Source organism: Sceloporus undulatus, chromosome 3 (genome assembly GCF_019175285.1).
Source record: "Sceloporus undulatus isolate JIND9_A2432 ecotype Alabama chromosome 3, SceUnd_v1.1, whole genome shotgun sequence".
NCBI classification, from domain to species: domain Eukaryota; kingdom Metazoa; phylum Chordata; class Lepidosauria; order Squamata; family Phrynosomatidae; genus Sceloporus; species Sceloporus undulatus.
In genome coordinates, this window is record NC_056524.1 from 49,205,242 (window position 1) to 49,226,621 (window position 21,380).

At 39.9% G+C, this 21,380-nt stretch overlaps 1 protein-coding gene across 2 annotated transcripts in view; it reads right to left on the reverse strand.

Annotated features, from left to right (window-relative positions):
* PDZK1 (PDZ domain containing 1) overlaps positions 1–21,380 on the reverse strand; it is a 22,607-nt gene continuing 1,227 nt past the window's right edge. The window contains exons 2-9 of one of the 2 annotated variants that reach the window (XM_042461145.1): positions 14,964–15,181; positions 12,907–13,153; positions 9,876–10,012; positions 9,067–9,262; positions 7,757–7,953; positions 5,174–5,359; positions 3,264–3,545; positions 1–853 (exon numbers count right to left, since the gene is read on the reverse strand). In XM_042461145.1, the coding sequence (XP_042317079.1) occupies positions 794–853; positions 3,264–3,545; positions 5,174–5,359; positions 7,757–7,953; positions 9,067–9,262; positions 9,876–10,012; positions 12,907–13,153; positions 14,964–15,167 (1,509 nt within the window). In that variant the 5' untranslated portion in view covers positions 15,168–15,181 and the 3' untranslated portion in view covers positions 1–793. Of the gene's footprint in view, positions 854–3,135; positions 3,546–5,173; positions 5,360–7,756; positions 7,954–9,066; positions 9,263–9,875; positions 10,013–12,906; positions 13,154–14,963; positions 15,182–21,380 lie in introns of those variants that run through there. The other variant, XM_042461144.1, reaches the window with a different exon arrangement.

The following is a 21,380-nucleotide window of genomic DNA, read 5'->3' on the forward strand; positions in this document are numbered from 1 at the left end:
AGCTATCCAATCCCACCTCTGTTCTAGACAAATAAGCCCATCTTTCAGTTTTAAAAGCCTCTCTTTTTCCCCATTTTTCTATCAGAAAGTTGCAGAGATAGTGGAAGAGTCTTCCTTAACCAGAGAGACAGTTGTTAGGTTGCAGGTTCAAAATATTTCACATAAACATTCTGTATAACTTGAGCATTTTCTGATGTAGATAAGAGTTACATTTTATTTTAAAGCTTAGAATAAAAGAAATTATCAAAAGACTTAGTATTAGAGACAATAAATCCATGTTGATAAGCAATGCATTGTAGCTTCTTCCAAGTGGTTAAAATATTGGGCAGCAGAGTCGAAAGTTTTTTCTAAAATGTTTACATATAAAAAGAGTGTTATTTGAAAATGGTAACCAAAATATAGTGTGATAAATTTTAATAATTTTATCTGTTAGATTGGGAGCCACTGTATGTATATATAGGTGCCATATTAGCTTATCACTCTTCATGAGGAAGTCTTTATCTGTAGCTTATACAGTACATGTGCATACAAGCTAGGACAGTGGGTTGTGTTTCATGAGGACAGTGGCTTTGCAAAAATGGATTTTATTAAACTAATATAATCACATTGAAACAATTAAAAATATAATTACGTAGTATCCCAATGTTACACATTTGTTTCAGAAGTAACAGTGGAATTGGGATTTGGTTTCAAGTATCTAACCAATAATATTAGTAACTCTTTTCTTCAAAACAGGAGTCATTCAGCATTGCTCTTCAAGTACAAACATGGGAAGAACATGTGATTTCTGGTATCACAGTTTGGTATCTTCTTCTTCTGAGTCAACTGAATCTGAAGAGGAGGATAAGCTGGGCTAGAAAAGGAAAACAAGTGTTAATGGCAATTCAGTAGTCTGACCAAAGTTTTTTCTAGTGACTATTCTGCCATTTCAGAAGAATGACAAAAAACATATTGTCAGTACAGTTTGAATGTCCCTTATCCAAAATGCTTGGGACCAGAAGTGTTTTGGATTTGGATTTTTTTCAGATTTTGGAATATTTGTATATAAATAATGAGATATCTTGGAGATGGAACCAAAGTCTAAATATGAAATTCATTTCTATTTCATATACATCTTATACACATAGCTTGAAGGTAATTTTATACTTAATATTTTTAATAATTTTGTGCATGAAACAAAATTTGAATACAGCAAACAATCAGAAAGCAAAGTGTCATTATCTCAGCTACACATGATTTGGAGTATTTCAGATTTTGGAATTCTGGTTAAGAGAGACTCAACCTGTAGTTCTAATCAGAAGCTTTAGTCATTTTGTGACTAAATGGATCTGTAATTGGTTGACCGGCCGAACCCAAAGGGTGCTCAACATTGGCTCTTTTTCCTCCTGGAGGGAAGTGACCAGTGGGATCCCACAGGGCTCTGTCCTGGGCCCAGTGTTATTCAACATCTTTATCAATGACCTGGATGACAGAATTGGGAGCACACTTATCAAATTTGCAGATGACACCAAATTAGGAGGAATAGTTAATACTCCAGAGGACAGGACCAACATTCAAAATGATCTGAATAGACTAGAAAGCTGGGCCAAAGCTAACAAAATGAAATTCAACACAGAGAAATGTAAGGTACTGCACTAAGGGCAGAAAAATGAAATCCACAGATATAGGATGGGAGACACATTGCTGAATGAAAGTACATGTGAAAGAGATCTAGGAGTCCAAGTAGACCATAAGTTGAACATGAGTCAACAGTGTGATGCGGCAGCTAAAAAGGCCAATACAATTCTAGGCTGCATCAATAAAAGTATAGTGTCTAGATCAAGAGAAGTAATAGTGCCACTATATTCTGCTCTGGTCAGGCCCCACCTGGAATATTGTGTCCAGTTCTGGGCACCACAATTCAAAAAGGACATTGAGAAACTGGAGCGTGTCCAGAGGAGGGCGACTAAAATGGTGAAAGGTCTGGAAACCTTGCCCTATGAGGAATGACTCAGGGAGCTGGGGATGTTTAGCCTGGAGAAGAGAAGGTTAAGAGGTGATATGATAGCCCTGTTTAAATATTTGAAAGGATGTCATATTGAGGAGGGAGCAAGCTTGTTTTCTGCTGCTCCAGAAAACAGGACCCGGAACAATGGATGCAAGCTACAGGAAAAGAGATTCCACCTCAACATTAGGAAGAACTTCCTGACAGTAAGGGCTGTTCGACAGTGGAACAAACTCCCCCGGAGTGTGGTGGAGTTTCCTTCCTTGGAGGTCTTTAAGCAGAGGCTAGATGGCCATCTGTTGGGGATGCTTAGATTTGGAATTCCTGCATGGCAGGGGGTTGGACTGGATGGCCCTTGCAGTCTCTTCCAACTCTATGGTTCTATGATTCTATGATTCATTGCTAGAGCACAAGCAAAGTAGCTTTCTCAGTTCAGTATTTTTACAAAGGAATAAAAGGGAAGACACTAAAACAAAGACAATTCTAGGAAAGAATTTGTGATCTCAAGGGTGCATGTGTTCATTAGAATTTTCTCAGTTTTTCAGCTTTCTGGACATTTTTACAGTTTAAGGAATCATGGCCAGTATCTCTGAAGGCTATGGAGTATGTATGCTATTTCTATATGCAAATATATTATGTTTGGGTATACATTTTAACATGCACTCATCATTTGGTAATGTGTATATAAATGGAATAAGTGTGCATTTATATAATTTTATTCCTATTGGTTCTTTACATGTAGTTAAATATCTGTGTACAGTGGTACCTCGGGATACGAAATACCCAGGTTACGAAATTTTCGGGATACGAAAAAATCCCATAGGAAAACATTGTTCCGGGTTACGAATGTTTTTTCGGGTTACGAAAAAACTTTTGGTGCTTTTTTCGGCTTTTTCGCACGGAATCGCGGCTTTTCCCCATTAGCGCCTATGGCAATTCGGCTTACGAAGGCTTTTCGGGTTACGAACGGTGCCACGGAACGAATTAATTTCGTAACCCGAGGCACCACTGTATTTGTAAATTACCACTGAAGGATCCCCCCCATGGGTTTGGCAGAGTTGTAAGAAATACAGGCACTCTGAGATCACATAATTCTTACCTCCAGATAACTTGATCACTCACTTTCATTAAAGCTGTGTTTATTTGGCAATTACTGTAAATATTATTGATTTCAATGGACTTTTGTCTAAATATGTGTTCTCAGGATTGCAGCCTTAAGCAGATTCCATCTGCACTTGTTTAGCTTCTCAAATTTTATTTGCAAAGTACAGTAACTCACTTGTTCGTTTGCCTGTGAGGGTTGTATCTCTGTATAAACAGGTGGGTCATTATTGTCATCATCTAATGGATCTGCCATTGAGGCAGTAACAGATATATTCCGAGACTGAAAGTATTGATAAGCTTCTTCTTCACACACTAGTAGTATCAGCTTGTTGCCGCTATCATGGATTTTTGCCACTACATTGTCATAGTCCTCATTCTCCACGTTGGTACCATTCACTTCTATCAAGATGTCATCAACTTGCAGTCCTGCTATGTCTGCTGGCCCATCCTTCTGTACCTATAATTATATTGTGTTAGAAACAGCCATTCCACTGAGTGTGGGTAGCAGCATAGGTTGGCTATGTTAGCTCAATCTACTGTTCACTAGGAAGCTTGTATGCCTATGAATTTTACAAACAACAATATGCAATTGTTACACAGTACTGTATTTCCTAAGATATCAACATGTACATTGATGAAATAAAGACGCCAGTATGGTAGATTTTGTAGAAATGGCTATTGAGGGCTTTTTGTCGAGACACAAATGGCAGGTCAGGATAATGGCATCTTTAGGTCTCTAGGAGCAAATTTTCTGACAGGAGGCCAACATCACATTGTACATTTTTTTTCCTGCTCCCACAGCATGTGGTACATTTTAGTACAGTTGTAAATAATCCCCAAAATATTTAGTACTGGCAAGAAGCAGAATGTTTAAAAAGCAAGCTGTTATCCAGAACATTTCTTCTAAGATCAGTTTCCTAATCACTAAATGCAGTCATATAAATGTCCATTCAGGGGGAATTCTAATAGAATTCACCTGGACTTATTCCCAGGTATGTGCACATTTAGCGTGCTTCTCAGATTTACAGATGACACTAAATTAGGAGGGGCACCTATAAGGTGTGGCATAGGGACCTGGGTATGTTTAGCCTGAGGAAGAAACGGTTAAGGAGTGGTGGGATAGCCATGTTTAAATATTTGAAGGCATGACTTACCGAGAATGGAGCAAGCTTGTTTTCTGCTGTGAGCAATGGATTCAAGCTATAGGAAAAGATTCCACCTAAATATTAGAAAGAACTTATGATGGCAAGAGCTGTTTGACAGTGGAATATGCTCCCTCAGAGTGTGGTGGAATCTCCTCCTTTGGAGGTTTTTAAACAGAGGCTGGATGGCCATCTGTCATGAATGCTTTGATTGTGAGTTCCTGCATAGCAGGGAGTTGGACTGGATAGGCCGTGTGGTCTCTTTCAACTCTACAATTCAATGATTCTAGAACAAGGGATGCATAGAATCCACTGAAGAATTGCCCTGCTCTTAGAAAATAGTCAGTAGTATATTCAGCCATTTATATGTCAACTAATATGTCACTACTTTATTTTAATCTAATTCTAATTCGCCAGTACATTTTCATGTGTATTTGATACATGAGATTTTTTTCTCCTATTATTATTTGATGCCCTGCTCAAATCCTGGAAATTCAGGTCTGTGATTTCCTTGATGGTATCAATCCATCTGTAATATGGTCACCCTCTTTTTCTACTGCCTTCCTTTCTTTAAAACATCTAAAAGCATTCTAATAAAATTGAATACAGTATTCACATCCTAAAATGGCTATGTACAGAAAAGGTAGTAGGGTGTAATGAACAAGGTGCTGAAAAAAATACCACAAGTCTGTTACTTGTTGCTGTGCCATTCAGGTTCAGTGAAAATAATCTTGGATTTTTTTTTGGGTGTCCTTGATTTTGGAACAATGTTCTCTTTTTAACACAGTAAATTTTAAGTTATTAAGTTCAAGAGCAACTGCAGCTAAGACATAGGTAGCTATTTAAAAACACAGTTTGGTTGCATATTGTCTGATTACCTGAATCTTGTAATGATCTTTGGTATCATGTGTCTATCACTTGTATATGGATTCTAGATTAATACCTCTTTAATGAACTGGCCATTCAGATCCTTGATAGCATTCAAACGGAAGCCAAATCCACTGGGACCCTTTACCAACTTGCAGAGCCTGGGCTTATGATTAGTTTCCTCAGTAAATGTTGGCACTTCTGCCTCATACGGTGCCTGCATTTGTGTCGTGTGCTGGTAGAGGCATGGAGATATTTTAGCCTTAAGAAACCAAGAACAAAGAAGAGTTAATTTCAAAAGTACAACTATCAAACACAACATAATGATAAAAAATCTCCCACACATGCTAATACTCAATCATTCTATTATTGTACAAATATGGCAAGGGTGTGACACACAGCACCAACAATTAATTATCATTGTAAATACAGCTGAAGCAATTTTCACACACGTTATAACCTGGTATAACAGCATAGTATATAATAATAACCTTAGTTGGTCAGTTGAGCAAGAAGGAGATTGGAAGTTACAGTTATGTGATTTAGACAAGAAAACAACAGATAGATTAAAGAATCCACATGGTATGGAAAGAAATTATCCACATACAATCATTCAGGTCCAACTTTATCATTACTGAAATGTGTTTTTAAAAGATACAGGTTTCTTGGTCTTCCCTTAATGACAATAATGAATTATTTTTCAAGGATGAAAGAGGGAAGCCCAGATTTAATGTATATATAGTTTGGATAATGTAGCCAGACAGCTGCCATTTCATGTAAAAATAGCCCCTGCTTATACCCCATACTTTAAAAGAATAATAATCAGATAATTTGCATCAAGGTAAATTCAGCATCAGGATGGATTAGATTCTATAGTTGATTTGTTAATGCATATTTGCTGATTTGCTCAAATTCACTTTGTAGATTATTACACCGAGTTATAACACGGGAGAAAAATGAAATGCTCCAATCGTTATTGCATGATCACGTGAAGATTTTCACACAACATTGCGCTCATCCAGTACTTCTCCCATGAGTAACTAGTAAACTTCTTGTAATATCTTAGTAATGGGGAACCCCGTGAATGGCTTGCCAATAGAGCTACATTCCCACTATTGAGAATGTGTGGAAGCTAATAACAATACAATCGTGCTGTTGTGTAAGCTCCTGTCATCAGCTTTTTTTTTTTTTTTAAATCAAATCCCAAATTGCTGTACAGCAAATGACTTCCATGGGTCATTTGCCCTTTCCAAGATCAGCAGATGGTGACTGCGTTGTGTGGATTTTTGTGAGGTGTGGCTTTTTTGTATTTTTATTTTAAAATTTAATTCCATTTATTATTGGTTATTTTTGCTTCTTCATGTCTTGGCTGACATCAATAAATCATAATTAATATACATTAATACACACACACACACACACACACACACACACACACACAGAGTGCACCTATATTATACACGGGCGCACCAGGAAGAAGTAATGGGATGTGCACCCATGGTGTGCAAACCGTGGCGCGCTGCATGCACAAGCCCCATTACTTCTAATGGGGCTTGAGCATACGTGTTTTTTCCCTTATGCGGGAGAGTCGGGAATGGATCCCCCACATAAGGGAAGGTTGCACGGTATATTCCATATATAATATAGATAGATGGTTTACAGACAGACAGATAGATGGATAGATTATATATTATTTATACTGTTTTGGGAACAGAAGAGTGAGATTGTTTTTCACATCTGTACATGTGCGAAACATTCATAATCTAGAAACGGAAAGCGTCTTTTGGTTGTGGAACATGAAAGTTGTGTTGTTATCGTATCACCTTTATAGCATTATTGCGAAACTGCATGGAAAAATATATTGTCATAGTGCTACTGTCTCATTCATTGCCAATAACGGAATAATTGTGGGTTAGTTCTGGAACTGACCCTAGTGTGATAATCTCCTCTGTCACAACTAAACCCAGGCAAGGGAGAAACAACAATGGAGGAAGTTCTGTAGGCACTACATGGCAAGTCTTCTCAGCTTCAGCCTCTGACTGCTCAGTCTTCAGAAACTGCGTTTACTGACTCTAACATTTATCTTTTTAACCACATAGCTTATAGAAGACTTATGGCTGCCATTCTCAGGCTGATAACTGCACCTGCACACTTGCTCCATATGATGGCAGAATAGCTGCAGACCTTTGCCTCTCCCCACCATTTTATTGCTACTTAACATGCTTTGCAAATAGGTTGCCAGGCTTCCCTTATTATAAGTAATGTCCCCTCTATTTCAGGGCCAGAAAACCTGTCTTTTACAGAGCTTAAAGGCGTTCCCTAAGGTCTGTTCCCTATTTGAGAGTTGGAATGCTTTTCCTTTGCCTTTTCTATAGACTGGACAAGACCCAAGCATTCTGTGTTTTGGGGTGTGGGCCCTAGTTGTCTGCATCTTGTAATTTATGAATGTGGGCCAATAATTTCACAGTGAAAGACATGACTACATTAATTGAAATAAATATTTTCATTTGGTATCTAGGTAGAACACAACTTTGTAAACAGCTACTTCCTAACTGTCAATCTTGCCTGTCATGAATTTTGACCGATCCCTTCTTGCTATTTGGAAAACATGGCAACACTATTTCTGGGTGACTCCTTGTACCCAAGGTGGCATTCTTACCATTTTGTACATGGCATCTGTCTCTTCATCCAGAACTAGCAGTGTCGTTTTTTCACCAGACTGCCTGATTTTCTCCACCACAGCATGATGGTCCAGTGCTTCAATTGGCTCTCCATTTACTGCTACCAAGATGTCATTGTCCTTGAGACCTGCTTTATCCGCAGGGCTGCCAGGATCAATGTCCTTAATTAAGTGACCTGTCCTCAAAAATAAGAAATACTTCACACTCAGTAAAGCACAGATCCAGCATCTGAAACCATAAATCACGATTTAGGTCTCTTTATACAGTTTGAATCCTAGCTCGGCCATGGAAACCCACTGAGTGATCTTGGGTAAGTCACCCTCTCTAAGCCTCAGAGGGAGAGAAAAGCAAACTCCCTCTGAACAAATCTCTGCCAAGAAAACCCAGTGCTAGATTCACCTTAGGTGAATCTGACAGATAAGTCAGAAAGAAGTTGAAGGCACACAATAACAACAATGCTAGATTTAACACAAGAGGAAAAATCTTAAATCTGCCTCCCTGTGTGCTGGCACATGGTTCTGACAGGAGAGACTTAGGTTTAAAATGAATTCTTGAGCTAGTGGGGGGTGGGACCATCAGCTAGACTATTATTTTAAGAGGCTGCAAAAGCTATGAGTTCTGGGACAACTTTATGGATTTTATTAAACACCCTCCTTCCCAATAATCGAAACACTACTGCTGGACTTGAGAAAGCCCCAACAGATCCTGCAATTCAGCAGAGAAAAACAGAAAAGTTTGTCTTATAAATTCATAGAATCTTAGGGGCATTACAGACGTGCTGAAGGGGCGTACTAGGGTTAGAAAGGGGTGTGTTAGGGTAGAGAAGGGGCATCCCTTCCGGACGCCCCTCAACCCTAATACGGACCGAGTCCGTACAAAATGGCGGTGCCCATCCACACGGGGGCCGCCATTTTGACATCACGGATGCATAGCGTCCGGACGGCATTCAGAGGAAGTGACGCTGCGAGTGCATGACTAGTGCCTTGTGGCACCACTTCTGGGGCCCAGAAAGAAGCGCCATTTTGGCGCTTCTTTCTTACTGCGCCTGGGAGTCGCGCGGTTTGATCACTGCGGTTCCCGGACTTAGCAGCCGGAGGTGGCGGCAGAGCACCCTTCTTGGGCACTCTGTAACGCACCTTAGAGTTGGAAGAGACCCCAAGGGCCATCCAGTCCAACCCACTGCCATGCAGGAAATCATAATCAAATCATCCCCGGCAGATGGCCACCCATCCTCTGCTTAAAGACCTTCAAAGAAGGAGACTGTGCCAGTCTACATCCTGGTTCATACCTTTTCCATTTTGTTCCATTCTCAAGTAAAATCCGTAACCATTATTGCCTTTCTCAAGCTCAAGACTTCGTGGTTTGTATGGTAATAATTTCAGACTAGCCATTCCTCTTGTTAGCTGCATGTTCTGTCTGTTATAATACTGGTCAGTTTCTTTATTTGACAGCAGAAACACAACTTGGTTCCCAGACCGTCTCACCTAGGAACACAAACATATTATACATTAATCATACTTCTGCCATTAAAAAGAAAAAAAAATATTTACCAAGCTATTTTCTAAAAATATTTACAAACTATTTACATGGGTAACGTGACTTAGAAAATATACTGTCTGCACAAAACATATTCATCCATTTTTCATAAACAGTCTCATAGATGAGGGTTAAATTATTTTATGCTCTCTACAGCTGGTAGAAGTTGTGGTTCAACATCTGGAGGGTTACATTATTGCCACCTCCATGCAAGTGCAACATATGAGGTCATATTGATAGATATCTGCCATTCAGCTCTTGTGGGGAGACTTCTTGGCAAGACATTTTAACTTTGATTCTAAATCTCATCAATAACTTTCACATTGCCTTAGATCACCTCAAACAAAACTTTTCATTTGAAGCTGTTTGTGCATTCTGCTGCATGTCTTTGCCTGAGGAGATCTGCAGGTACAATATGGCAAGTTACCACTTGGGAAATGGTTGGCTGTACTCTGACTTAAGGTCACAATCTCAGCATATACTGCTGGAACATTTAGCTACAGAACAAATCTAAATATTTAAATTGGAAGATTTAAAGACAGGTGCAGGCTTACAAGGTACCTTCTCAACCACTTCCTCATGACTGTCATTTTCCACATTTTCTCCATTGATTTCAATCAGACGGTCATTTGGCTGCACTCCAGCTTTTGCAGCTGGTCCTTGTGGGGCCACATCTATAATGAACAATCCCTTCTGACCTGGAACAGAAGAAAGAACAGACAAAGCTGAAATAACTCTTTACTTGTCAGCCATGTTCCATGTTGCTTGGAGAGAATGCAGCAATAGTAAATGTGCAGACTTATGATGGTTTGTTCAGACAGCAGTTGTAATGGCAGTAGGGATGTGATTCAACCAGCAATAACATTATCTTCCTAAGTAATATAAGAGAAGAGTTACTCATTCACTATAGCTCAACCTTACATTATGCTTTATTTGATACTGCTTGGGAAAAGATGATTATCGTTTCATGACCAATCATCACCAGCAAGAATAAAGTAATTTATTAAATAGTATCTGTTTCTTCATTGTTTATTTGCATTTACTTTATCATTACACTTCCAAAGTTAGGTGCTTCTTGTCATAAAGCAATATGTTTGCATCTGCAGATATATAATATGCTGGCATGAAATTGCTGGCATGAAATGTTATTCCTAAAATAAACACTTGGTCAGAAGTCTTATTTATATTCTTATATATAGATCAACCTAAGAGCCTGAGGACATATGCTCAGAATGGAGCAGACCTCACATTAGAAACAATTATGTAACTGTTTGTATACTTAGCTACATAGTAGAGGTGCTAAGAAACTCTATTAATGAATTGTGAACATGTGTAATGGGACATTGGCAAGAGTGGTCCAGTGTGCACTGGGCTCTAAAATTGTGTATTGGCACTCCCAATCCAGTATCCCTATGCACAATGGGACTGATGCACAATAGTCCTGTTGTGCAATGGTCACTTTGCTGGCTTTTCTACATAGCAATGTAACAGCATCACTTTATAGGATACAGACATCACAAACTGCCCAGTTCTAATTCCAGGAGATGTAAGTCCTCAACAAGATTCTGACCTACATTTTCAAAACTAGGGGATTTGCTTTTGTTTTGTAAGTTTCTTTCTTCTTCCAGAAATTTTTGGGAGAATCCCAGGCATATACTGAGACCACCTCAGTATCTGGTAGAAACTGATCTGAATGTCAGCAACTGCCTTTCCCTTTCCATCTTAAGACTGTAATCAGATGCAGACTCCATGGCTTGACTAGCAGCCAGTTTCTCCTGCCCCCCACCCTCTCTCCCCTTTTGCTTTGCCTTTCATCTAGTCTGGTGAAGATTTACCAAGAAATCAAAAGCCTGCACTGTGTTTTGTGACCTTTGAGATGGTTTAATACAGTATTGTAATATTGTGCCAAAATGAGCTACAGTATTTTATTTTAGGAATCCAAGGGCTCCTCCAGACAGTCAACAGTCCCAGTAAAAATTGGGCTATTCTGTTTCTTGATTGCATGCCTTGTAGGGGTTATTCCCAATCATATTCTAAGTATTATGGGGCTTTGTCCATCTTCTTTGTCTTGCTTGAGGTGTGATTAACTGCAGTGTGGGCAGAGTTTCTTTCCCTGCACAACTTCTCCCATGCAACACATAGTTGCAAGGAGTTATCAGACCTCCCAGAAATGTAAAGGGAACCAAGAAAAAGGAAATGGAGATGGGAAATTAACTCCTGCCTTTCTTGGTAACTCTTGGGACAGAAAAGAAAACAGCAGCCTGCACTAGCAGGCCTGAACCAGGACAAAGACAGGACAGGACAGGACAAGTCTCTCTCTCTCTCTCTCTCTCTCTCTCTCTCTCTGGTCTTGGTTCAGGCCTTGTGAATTTCCAGCACCAGCTATGACTTTAATCTATTTTGATCAGAAAAGGTACAATTCCTGCCCAATCCCAAAGTTTTTCATCACTCCAGATGAACCTTCCAAGCAATCCTTAGATTTTGACTTTTGATGAGAATCAGACATACTGCATCCCCATCAGTCCCTTCACTCATATTGTTGAGGAGAATACCTGCTCATAAAGACCTAAGAACAGAGATATTCCTAGTCTGAATTCGTTATAGTGATGAAAGATCACAGAACGTTAAGGCTATTTCCGTGAATTGCATCTTGCAGTTATAATCAGAAATGCATCAGGAGGCTACAACAAGATGGATCTAATACAGGGTTGGATTCATACTTGCAGAATGCACGTGGCTCTCAAGGCTCATCTCACAACATCTTGTTAGAAATTATGAAAGTGTGCCTCCAGGGGGCATGATTCTCCACTAAAACAATGCACCCAATACTCAAGGACCCACAAAATGGACCCCAGCCTTTATATCAAATTGAGGTGAGGAACTCAATGGGCTGAGATATCTTTTAAAAGCATCTTGTTTACACAGATGGCAAAACCAGGCAAAAATATATTAGGTGTGGTGACTGACCACCCAACTCTCCCAAAGTAAAATTGTTTCTTTTTCCAGGCTACTTCCCTTCATCCCAGCTTTTGTGCCACAACAGCTCTTAAAGTTGTGGCAGTGTTCCTGATCACAGATTTCTCATATCACCTTGAATTACTTTAACAAACAATATATTTCAGTGGAACACATTCAGATCTTGAATGAAACAATATAGTTTCTGGGCATTTGTTAATTAGGCCTAGACAATATGGGCAAGCATGTACCTCTAATTGAGAAGGTCAGATCAAATAATTCTTACATTTTCTTTCACTTTTCTTTCTGTCTCTTCAGTAAAGATTCAGATCAGTTCAAAGATCCTTTTGTTTTATTGCTGTGAGAACTCACCATCCAAGTAATGGCCTTTAGTCAATGACCTGGGAAAGTGTGCTTTAAGTCATAAAGAACATGTGTCTGAAACATATGCTTTAACTGATGAACAAACCAGAGCGTGGAAAAGTTACTTCTTTGGACTTACTTCTTCCCAATATCCTCCAGCCAGCATGGCCAGTGGTTTCCAAAACATATTGAACTTTCATATTCAACTTTCAACTGTAGACTGTGAAGCCAATGCTCATTTGATACATATCTTGTCTGTACTTATTGTTTTTACCTGCAGTGGTCTTCAAGGAGAAGCCATAGCTGTTTTGTTCCTTAATCAGGTAGCAGAGTCGAGGTTGTAGAAATGGAGCAGGCACTCCATTTGTCACAAGTGGAAGATGATGTGTCTGCTCCTGGGTTTGTCCATTTTTTTTCAGCTCTTCAAAACAGACTCCATCCTTATGTGCATTTTCATAAGATTCTTCATCCAAAACAAGCAACAGTACAGAATCTGCACTTTTCCTAATTAAATTAGCCACCTGCAATGGATGGAATGCTGGATTAAATAGACATTACAAGTGACAGTACCTCACCAAGATAAGCACAACATAGACACCCGTCCTGCATTTCTAGTTTCTGCATTCCAAGATTAGGGTATGGAAAGGGATCTTGCAGTGCCTTTGAGACTAACTGATAGAAGTTGGTAGCATGAGCTTTCAAAGACTTGAGCCTACTTTCTCAGATGCATTTGGCACAGTGGAAAGCCCAGGGACAGACCTATATGGCAGTCTCTGTGAGACAATGTCCACACTTTCTCCAGACTAACACAGCTATGTCTTTGAATTCTACCACCAAGATTAGGGTGCCACTACTGAAAAGAGCCACTCCACCTTACTTTCCAAATGGCACTGGCAATAGAAGGGGGCGAGCCTCTTCAGATAATATTTTGGTGCAGGTAGTTACTGTACAGTATATACTCGACTATAAGTCAACTTCATGTATAAATTGAGGGCAGGTTTTGGGGCCAAAATTAGGGATTTTCCCGTGACCCATGGATAAGTCAAGGACAAAACTTGTAGGCTCATTCAGTGTGTGTGTGTGTGTGTGTGTGTGTGTGTGTGTGTGTGTGGCAAGAGGTACTCTACTTGAGGCTTTTTGCTTCAGCACTTCAGCCTTTCTTTCAGCCTTCACTCCCAGACAGTGGAGATGCCCAGATCTCAGAGCCCAGGCTGGCTCATATAAGGAGATATAGTCTGCCAAATAGCCTGGATCTCGGCCATATAAGGCTTTATAGGTCATAACCAGCACTTTCAATTATGCCTGGAAAACTGGCAGCCAATGAAGCTGTTTCAATAGGGTCTATAACCTGTCCCCATTAACAGCCTGGCTGCAGTTCTTTGAACCACCTGAATTTTCCAAACACTCTTCAAAGGCAAGTAAAGCATGTTACACTAGTCCAAACAGGATGTAACTAAGGCGTGTACCACTGAGGCCAGATCCGGCATTTCAAGGAATGGGCACAGCTGGTGTACAAGTTTTAAATGTGCAAAAGCACTCCTGGTTGCTGCAGAGACCTGGACCTCCAGGTTCAGAGCTGAGTCCAGGAGTAGCCCCAAACTGCAAACCTGTGTCTTCAGGGGGAGTGTAACCCCATGTAACACAGGCTGGACCCTATTCCCTGATCTGCCTTCCAACTCACCAGGAGCACTTCTGTCTTGTTGGATTAAGTTTCAACTTGTTTGCACTCATCCAGTCCATTACTGATGACAAACACTGGTTTAGGACTTGGATTGAGGTAGAAAGGAGTAGAAGAGTTTAGTGTTGTCATCATATTGATGGCACCACATCCCAAAACTCCAGATAACCTCTCCCAGTGGCTTCATGTACATGTTAAATAACATAGGGGACAACACAGAACCCTGAAAGACCCCACAGGCCAATGGCCAGGGAGTTAAGTACCACCTTCTGCATTTGTCCCTTCAGGAAGGAATGGAACTACTGTAAAACAGTATCTCCAGAGAGGTGGCCCAGAAGAATACCGTAGTTGATGACACTGAAAGCTGTTGAGATTTTATTTTAGTTTTCAGTCTTCTCCAAACCACTCCTTCCAAATGTGGGACTACATCTTCTACCACCAGACGCCATACTTATTGGGGATGATAGGGATTATAGTACAACACATCTGGAATGCATTGATGGGGGAGGATGTGGAGAGTTCATGTAGTATACCTTGAGTGCTGAGAAAAATAAAAGACTTTAAATAAGTAAATATGCATAGCACAGGATTGATGCACCTATTTATTAGCTGTGTTCAGAAGTTGAAAGAACCATCCTTTGGCAGTGTCATACCTTTCCATGGTCTTCCTTGTCCACAAATACCCCATTGACCCACAAGACTCTGTCACCATCTCTCAGACCAGCCTTCTCAGCAGGACTGTCCTTTTCCACATTCCGAATAAGGTGTCCCATTTTGTACTTCTCAATACGCAAACAGAACCCATAGTTCTCTCTGTCTTTTCTGGTTAATTTGCATTCTCTGAGCTGAAGAGTCATTTCTATCAGAAGAACTGGTTTGAAAAAAGGATACAGAGGTATCAAAAGATGTTCATGTTCAGGGAAACTACTCAAGTAAAATGAAACAAGCAGGTGCTCTTAAACAGGGACAAAGAGTCTGGCTGGAATGGTGATATATCAATTTCAGTATCAGAGACAGTACAGAGCCAGCATGTGGTAGTGGTCTGAGTGTTGGACCAGGAGGAGACCAGGGTTCAAATCCCCATTTGGCCATTGAAATCTGCTGGGTGACCTTAGACAAGCTATGCTCTCTCAGTCTCAACGGGATGAAAATATCCCTTTGAAAACCCCATGACAAAGTTACCTTAGGGTCACCATAAATCAGAAGTGAATTGCAGGTACAAAAACAAATCAGAAGCCATGTAAGAAAAAGCCCCCCCCCCCCCCCACCCAGTCCATCTGCCATGGTTCAGGCCTCAGAGAGAAAGAAGAACCACTGTACTTATTCCCCTTCCCCACTGCCATTCTCTTCTCCTTTTGTGTCATTTTTTTAGACTGTAAGCCTGTGGGCAGGGAAATGTCTAATTAACTACCTGTAAGCCGTTCTGAGAGCCTTTGTGGCTGAAGAGTGGGGTGTAAATGCAATTTAAAAAAAAATAAATATTCCAGTTGCTGGAGAATCCAGACTGCAATTCATTCATCATCCTTGTGTGCCTCCCATAGGCAATTGATCATGGTGTGAAAATAATGTTGCTGTAAATAGGCCTTGGAGAGCCAGTGTGGTGTAGTGGTTTGACTGATGGAGTAGGACTTCAAGAGACCAGGGTTTGAATCTCCACTCAACCATGGAAACCTATTGGGCTTCTTTGGTTAAGTCACACTCTCAGACTCATAGGAAGGCGATGGCAACCCCTCCTGAACAAATCCTGCCCTTGACATCTTTAGTCAGTTTTTATTATTTATATCCCAACTTTGTCTCAGCACAGATTAACCTTAAGGGCACCACAAATCAGAAGCAACTTGAAGGTACACAATAATACATAGGCATTTGGTTTTCTGTTCTTATGGTTGGGAAAATTAGAGACAATACTTAGTGCTTGTGGAAAAAATGTTACTGCCTGACACTGAAAAAGTCACAACAAAAAAAGTTTTGTTAACAAAGTCCTATACATGTGTTTTTAAAACTACCATATATACTCAACTATGAGTTGATCTTATGTATATAAGTCAAGGGCAGGTTTTGAGGCCAAAACTATGGATTTTGATATGACCCGTGGATAAATAAAGGGTAAAAATCATAGATATGTAACAAAGAATCCAAAAAATGAAGCAAAGGAAAACAATGCCAAAGGATTTAGAAAATTCTAGCAGGCATAACTGTCTGTGCTTATACTAAAGGCTGGGTGGATGAGAGAATAAAGAGAGGGTCAGTGCTTCCAGGACAGAATACACTCTTGCTTGCAGCAGGGGCTGGTTCCTTTTTTATAAGAGTTAAGTACAGTACTTATATTGATCTGTGGATAAGTTGACTTGGGTTTTTTGAGTCAATTTTTGACAAAAATTTCTAGACTTATACAGTAGGTCTCACTCTGTTCTCTGTTTGGTTCTCTCAGTACAATCAGAACACAGCTACATTATATTAATTCTTTACCTAGGTACTGAGACATAGAAGTATTCATGGGATGTTGCTGTCATTCTCAATGAGTAGTTAGATGTTATGCAGAGTGCACTGGACTGAAAAGCATTGTACAGAGAGCTGAGTGGGAAAGAAATCATGAAAACATTGTATAGTGTAACTAGGAAACCACTGTAAGAAATAGCTTAGTTTTTCTGATTTTAGTTTGAATGCTTTCAGCATATAGAAGAGGATACTGATTAACAAGAATGAATTCCTTTTTCTGAGCTGTTTTGAAGGACAAGGGTATGACTTGATCATCTATTTAGGTTTAGGGCTTTAGTAAAGGATTTTTTTTACAACATGGGGATTAAACATTAATGCCCACAAACAGAGAAAAAAGTTATCACTATTAATCATTCCCTCTCTATTACCCATGAAAACCTACACTAGGAATAGTTGTCTTATTTGGTGCAAAGATACATAACTAGACTACACCATTAAGGAAAAAACTTTATTCAAGGGGCATATTCTCTCTGCAATGAATGGCCTGAAAACAGCAGGTTGTAGGAATACTTAGATGGTCACAAATTTTAGGTTGCTGATGGAAAGATCCAGACAGCTTGGCAGCTTTTCCATGTTTTCATCATAAAAATGAATGAAGTTTTCTAATGATTATTAGATATGATGGAAGCGGATATAATTTCAAAGAGACTAATTGAAAATAAAAAGGAGACAGAGAAATCAGAAGGAAGGGAAAATTTTGATACAAATAATTGGGAAAAATTGTATGTATTTATAAGGAAAAAAATGGCCAAACGTACAAAATGAAATTTAAAAGTAACGAGGAAAAATTGATAAAATTAGATAAAAGATAGATGAGTATGGAAGTATGGAAAACAACGGAAGTTAAATTTGGAATAAGGAGTAGAAACAATGTATTCATGTGAAGAGAAAACAGAAAGATGAAAGGAAATTGAAGATATGCAAGAATAATGAAAAATGAAACTGTTCAAGGATTGACCAAGGGAAGTCACAGTGTTTTATGTTAGATGTATGCGACTGAATGGAATAATGTATTTTTGTTTTTGTGTTTTTGTGTTATGTGTATAAGTGATTATGTTAATGTAGGTTCGAATGGGATGGAAGATTTTACATGTTTGTATTGTAAGATGTATTTATAAATAAAAATTTAAAAAAATGAATGAAGTTTTCAAATCCAAGAGCTTTGCTCAGCATTTATGACTGGAGTGTTTTGGTATACTGTATACTATATATTCATTATGCAAAAGGATCTTGTAGTAACTTTGAGACTAACTGAAATGGAGAAGTCGGTAGCATGAACTTTTGTAGACTTGAGGCTACTTCCTCAGATGCATGCATTCCTCAGATGTATGCAGTAGGCACAAGTCTATGAAAGCATATGCTATCAACTTCTATCTTTCAGTTAGTTTCAAATAGGCTACAAGTTCCCCTTGCACACTGATTTTCCAGACTAACACAGCTATGTTTTTGTATATATTCATGTAGAAGTCTAGAAATTTTAGTCAAAAAAATCGATCCTAAAAACCTGGATTGAGTTATCCATGGGTTAATGTAAATATTGTACCTTAACTCTTATAAAAAGAGGAACAATCCCCTTCTCTGAGTAGAGTGGCAAAAGGCAAGAGCTCGATCTGTCCTGGGAGAACCTAAAAGAGCACTGACCCTTCTACTCTCTCTGCTGTGGCACCCCCTCTGGTGTTTTTTTAATGCTTGGGTGGGGAAAGTAGTGCCAGGTCTTTGGCATTTCCCCACAAAGGAGTGCCAAGAGAGTAGCAGGAGTTGGTGCTTCTTTTACTTTCTCCCAGAATGGACTAAGCTTTTGCTTTCACCAGCAGTGCTATTCCACTACTCCAGAGGAATCAGGCTTTGAAGGACTTGAATAAGTTTATTCAATAAGTTGTATATGTTTATCAGCTTTTCTTGGTTAAAATCGGCAAGGTTATCACATTAAAGTTAAAGCATGTAATCACTGCTAATATAGGGGCTGTACAGACACCCCTCCAGGGGCGGCTCTGTGCTGCCCCTGGATGCGTGGGGTTGGGGACGTGGCAACCAGATGCTACATCCCCAACCCACTCCAAAAAGAAGTCCCCCAAAGGGGGTTTCTTTTTTACGGTGCGCACAGGGTGCCCTTGCATGCACCGATGATGTACACATGGCGCAGTGCCATTTGGATGCTGGGCTGCATGTACGTCATTATGACAGTCCCCGTGTGAATGGGGGTGAATCATGATGGTGCCAGCGGCACACTTTTAGGCTTGGAAGCGTGTAGACGCTCCACAGTCCTGAGCCCTAAAATTGGCCCCAGGCTGCCGCAAATCGGTGGTCGGTACCGAGCCTAAGTCACAATTTTCTTTGCTTTGAAGTTAAATCCTTTTTGAAACATGTGCATTTTCTTAGCCCTGCTCATACCTGGTCACCATCTCCACACACCACACAACCACCATTTACTGTAGTTCCCTCCTCCTCCACCCAGGCTTTAGGGTGAACATAAACAGTAATAACTACTGGGATTTTGAAAGTCCTTTGACATCATTTCTTTTGTTTCATTCTTTACATCTTTTGTTACATGATGCTAAGTTTTACCCTCAATCTAGCCATGGGACATATAAAAATCTATAATTTTGGACCCCAAATCTGTCCTGAACATATACATGAAGTCAACTTATACACAAGTACAATTGGTATCTTTCAGAATTCCCAAGCCCGCATGGCTTGTGGCAAGTTGTCTGGAAAATCTGGGATATTCTAGTCAGTTCCCACCCCACCCCCCAAATTCTTGTAGTATCTACTTGCTATAATGCTAGACTCCCCCCTTACTTACCCCAGCATTCCCAATTTTGTTCTCAAACTGTTGTACCAGGTAACTTCCCTATTGACCTGCAGCATTTCTTTGAAAACCTATTGATAATTTCATGGAGTGGGTATAACGACAGTCTAGTTCCCTTCCCAACAAAAGGGTGCTAAAATGATCAAGGAGTAGGGACACCATGCTGCTAGCCTTTCTATCCCTGGTTGCATCCAAGAATACTTTCCTCAGCACACTGGCAATCTGTACCAGCTGTACACTAGTAGGCATTTACAGGAGGATCTGCAAAGTTATGTCTTCGGATCTTATCGCACACACAATTTTAAACGTTCTGGGGACCGAAGGAGGAAGCTCGTGTGCGCACGCGTGCTGCAGAAAACGGAGTTTACCGCACATGAATACGTCCTCCAAGAGGCCCTGTTCCGTCCCCCGGCACGCACCCGTTTGCATCCAGTCCTGACAGGCGTGATTTTTGCCTGATGGACCTTCTGTCAGCAAAAAATCACGCTCGTCAGGACTGGACACGAACGGGTGCACGCCGGGGGAAGGAACAGGGCCTCTTGGAGGACGTATTCGTGTGCAGTAAACTCCGTTTTCTGCAGCAAGCTCACACACACGAGCGTCCTCCTTCAGTCCCCAGAATGTGTGTGCGATAAGGTCCTTTCTCTGTGTGTTCCATCTACATATCAACCAATCAAAAAGATCTATTTCTTACATTAGTTCATAAGATCTGAGGGTGGCATACAAGTAAAATCAATCCAAGCAGTTTAAAGCAAGGTAAAAAAACCAAGATGACAAATAAACATAATTTAGACAGTTGAAAGGGGTATTAAAACAAGTAATAAGTTTAAAACAGAGTTAAAAGATTAAAAAATTTACTAAGCATGTACATGGACATTTTGGAATCAGTTAAGGCTTTTCTTGGCAGAGGAAGAAGCCAGCATTGGTGGCACTGAGACTTCCAAGGGGCAGATACTTCACAACCAGGCTACCACAGATGAGAAGTCTCTCTCTTATGAGCTATATACCCAATGTATTGTTTCCACTGGTGGAACACAAAAATGGGCTCCTCCAGCCGATTTCAGTCCTTAGTCAGTACAAATTGAGCTAGGTTTAATAGTAAGGCAGAGGTGATTTTTTTAAGATTCCTGTGGCTCTTTTCTTAACTCCCGTGTAAAGGGATAGATCTACAGCTCCCTGTTCCCCAGAAATCTCCCATCTCAGCAAGTGCACAAGTATAGGTGGTAATCACAAATCATTGTTGCCTTATCAGCCAGGCCAAAATTTTCAACAGCTCTTAACATCTCAAGAAGAGCCCTGCAGTCTTGCTATTAAACTGTAGTTCTGATGCTTTATAACCATGTACTTTGCTCCATCTTGCTTTGATAGTGGGTGATGTAGTTAATATGTAAAGAGATAGTGGTTAATAAATGGAAGATGCTTCCCAGATAAGGAGAGTGGATAAGGTAGCATTCAGGTCCTCTCTACCTATTGTTCTTCTAATTCTAAATACAGCTTAAAGGTATGGTGGGCCGCTTGATGCTCTAGCTATATTGCTGGATTAATCAAATTGTTCATATTCATATAAAAGCTCCATCCACCACAGCCATCGATTCTAACTATAAGTTACAGTCATGCATTGTTTGACACTTCGTAGCACTAACTATAGCAGGGGTGGCCTTCCAATAATAATAATAATAATAATAATAATAATAATAATAATAATAATAATAATAATGTTTATTTATATTTCCCACCTCTCCTGAGGCGGGATTATATCAAT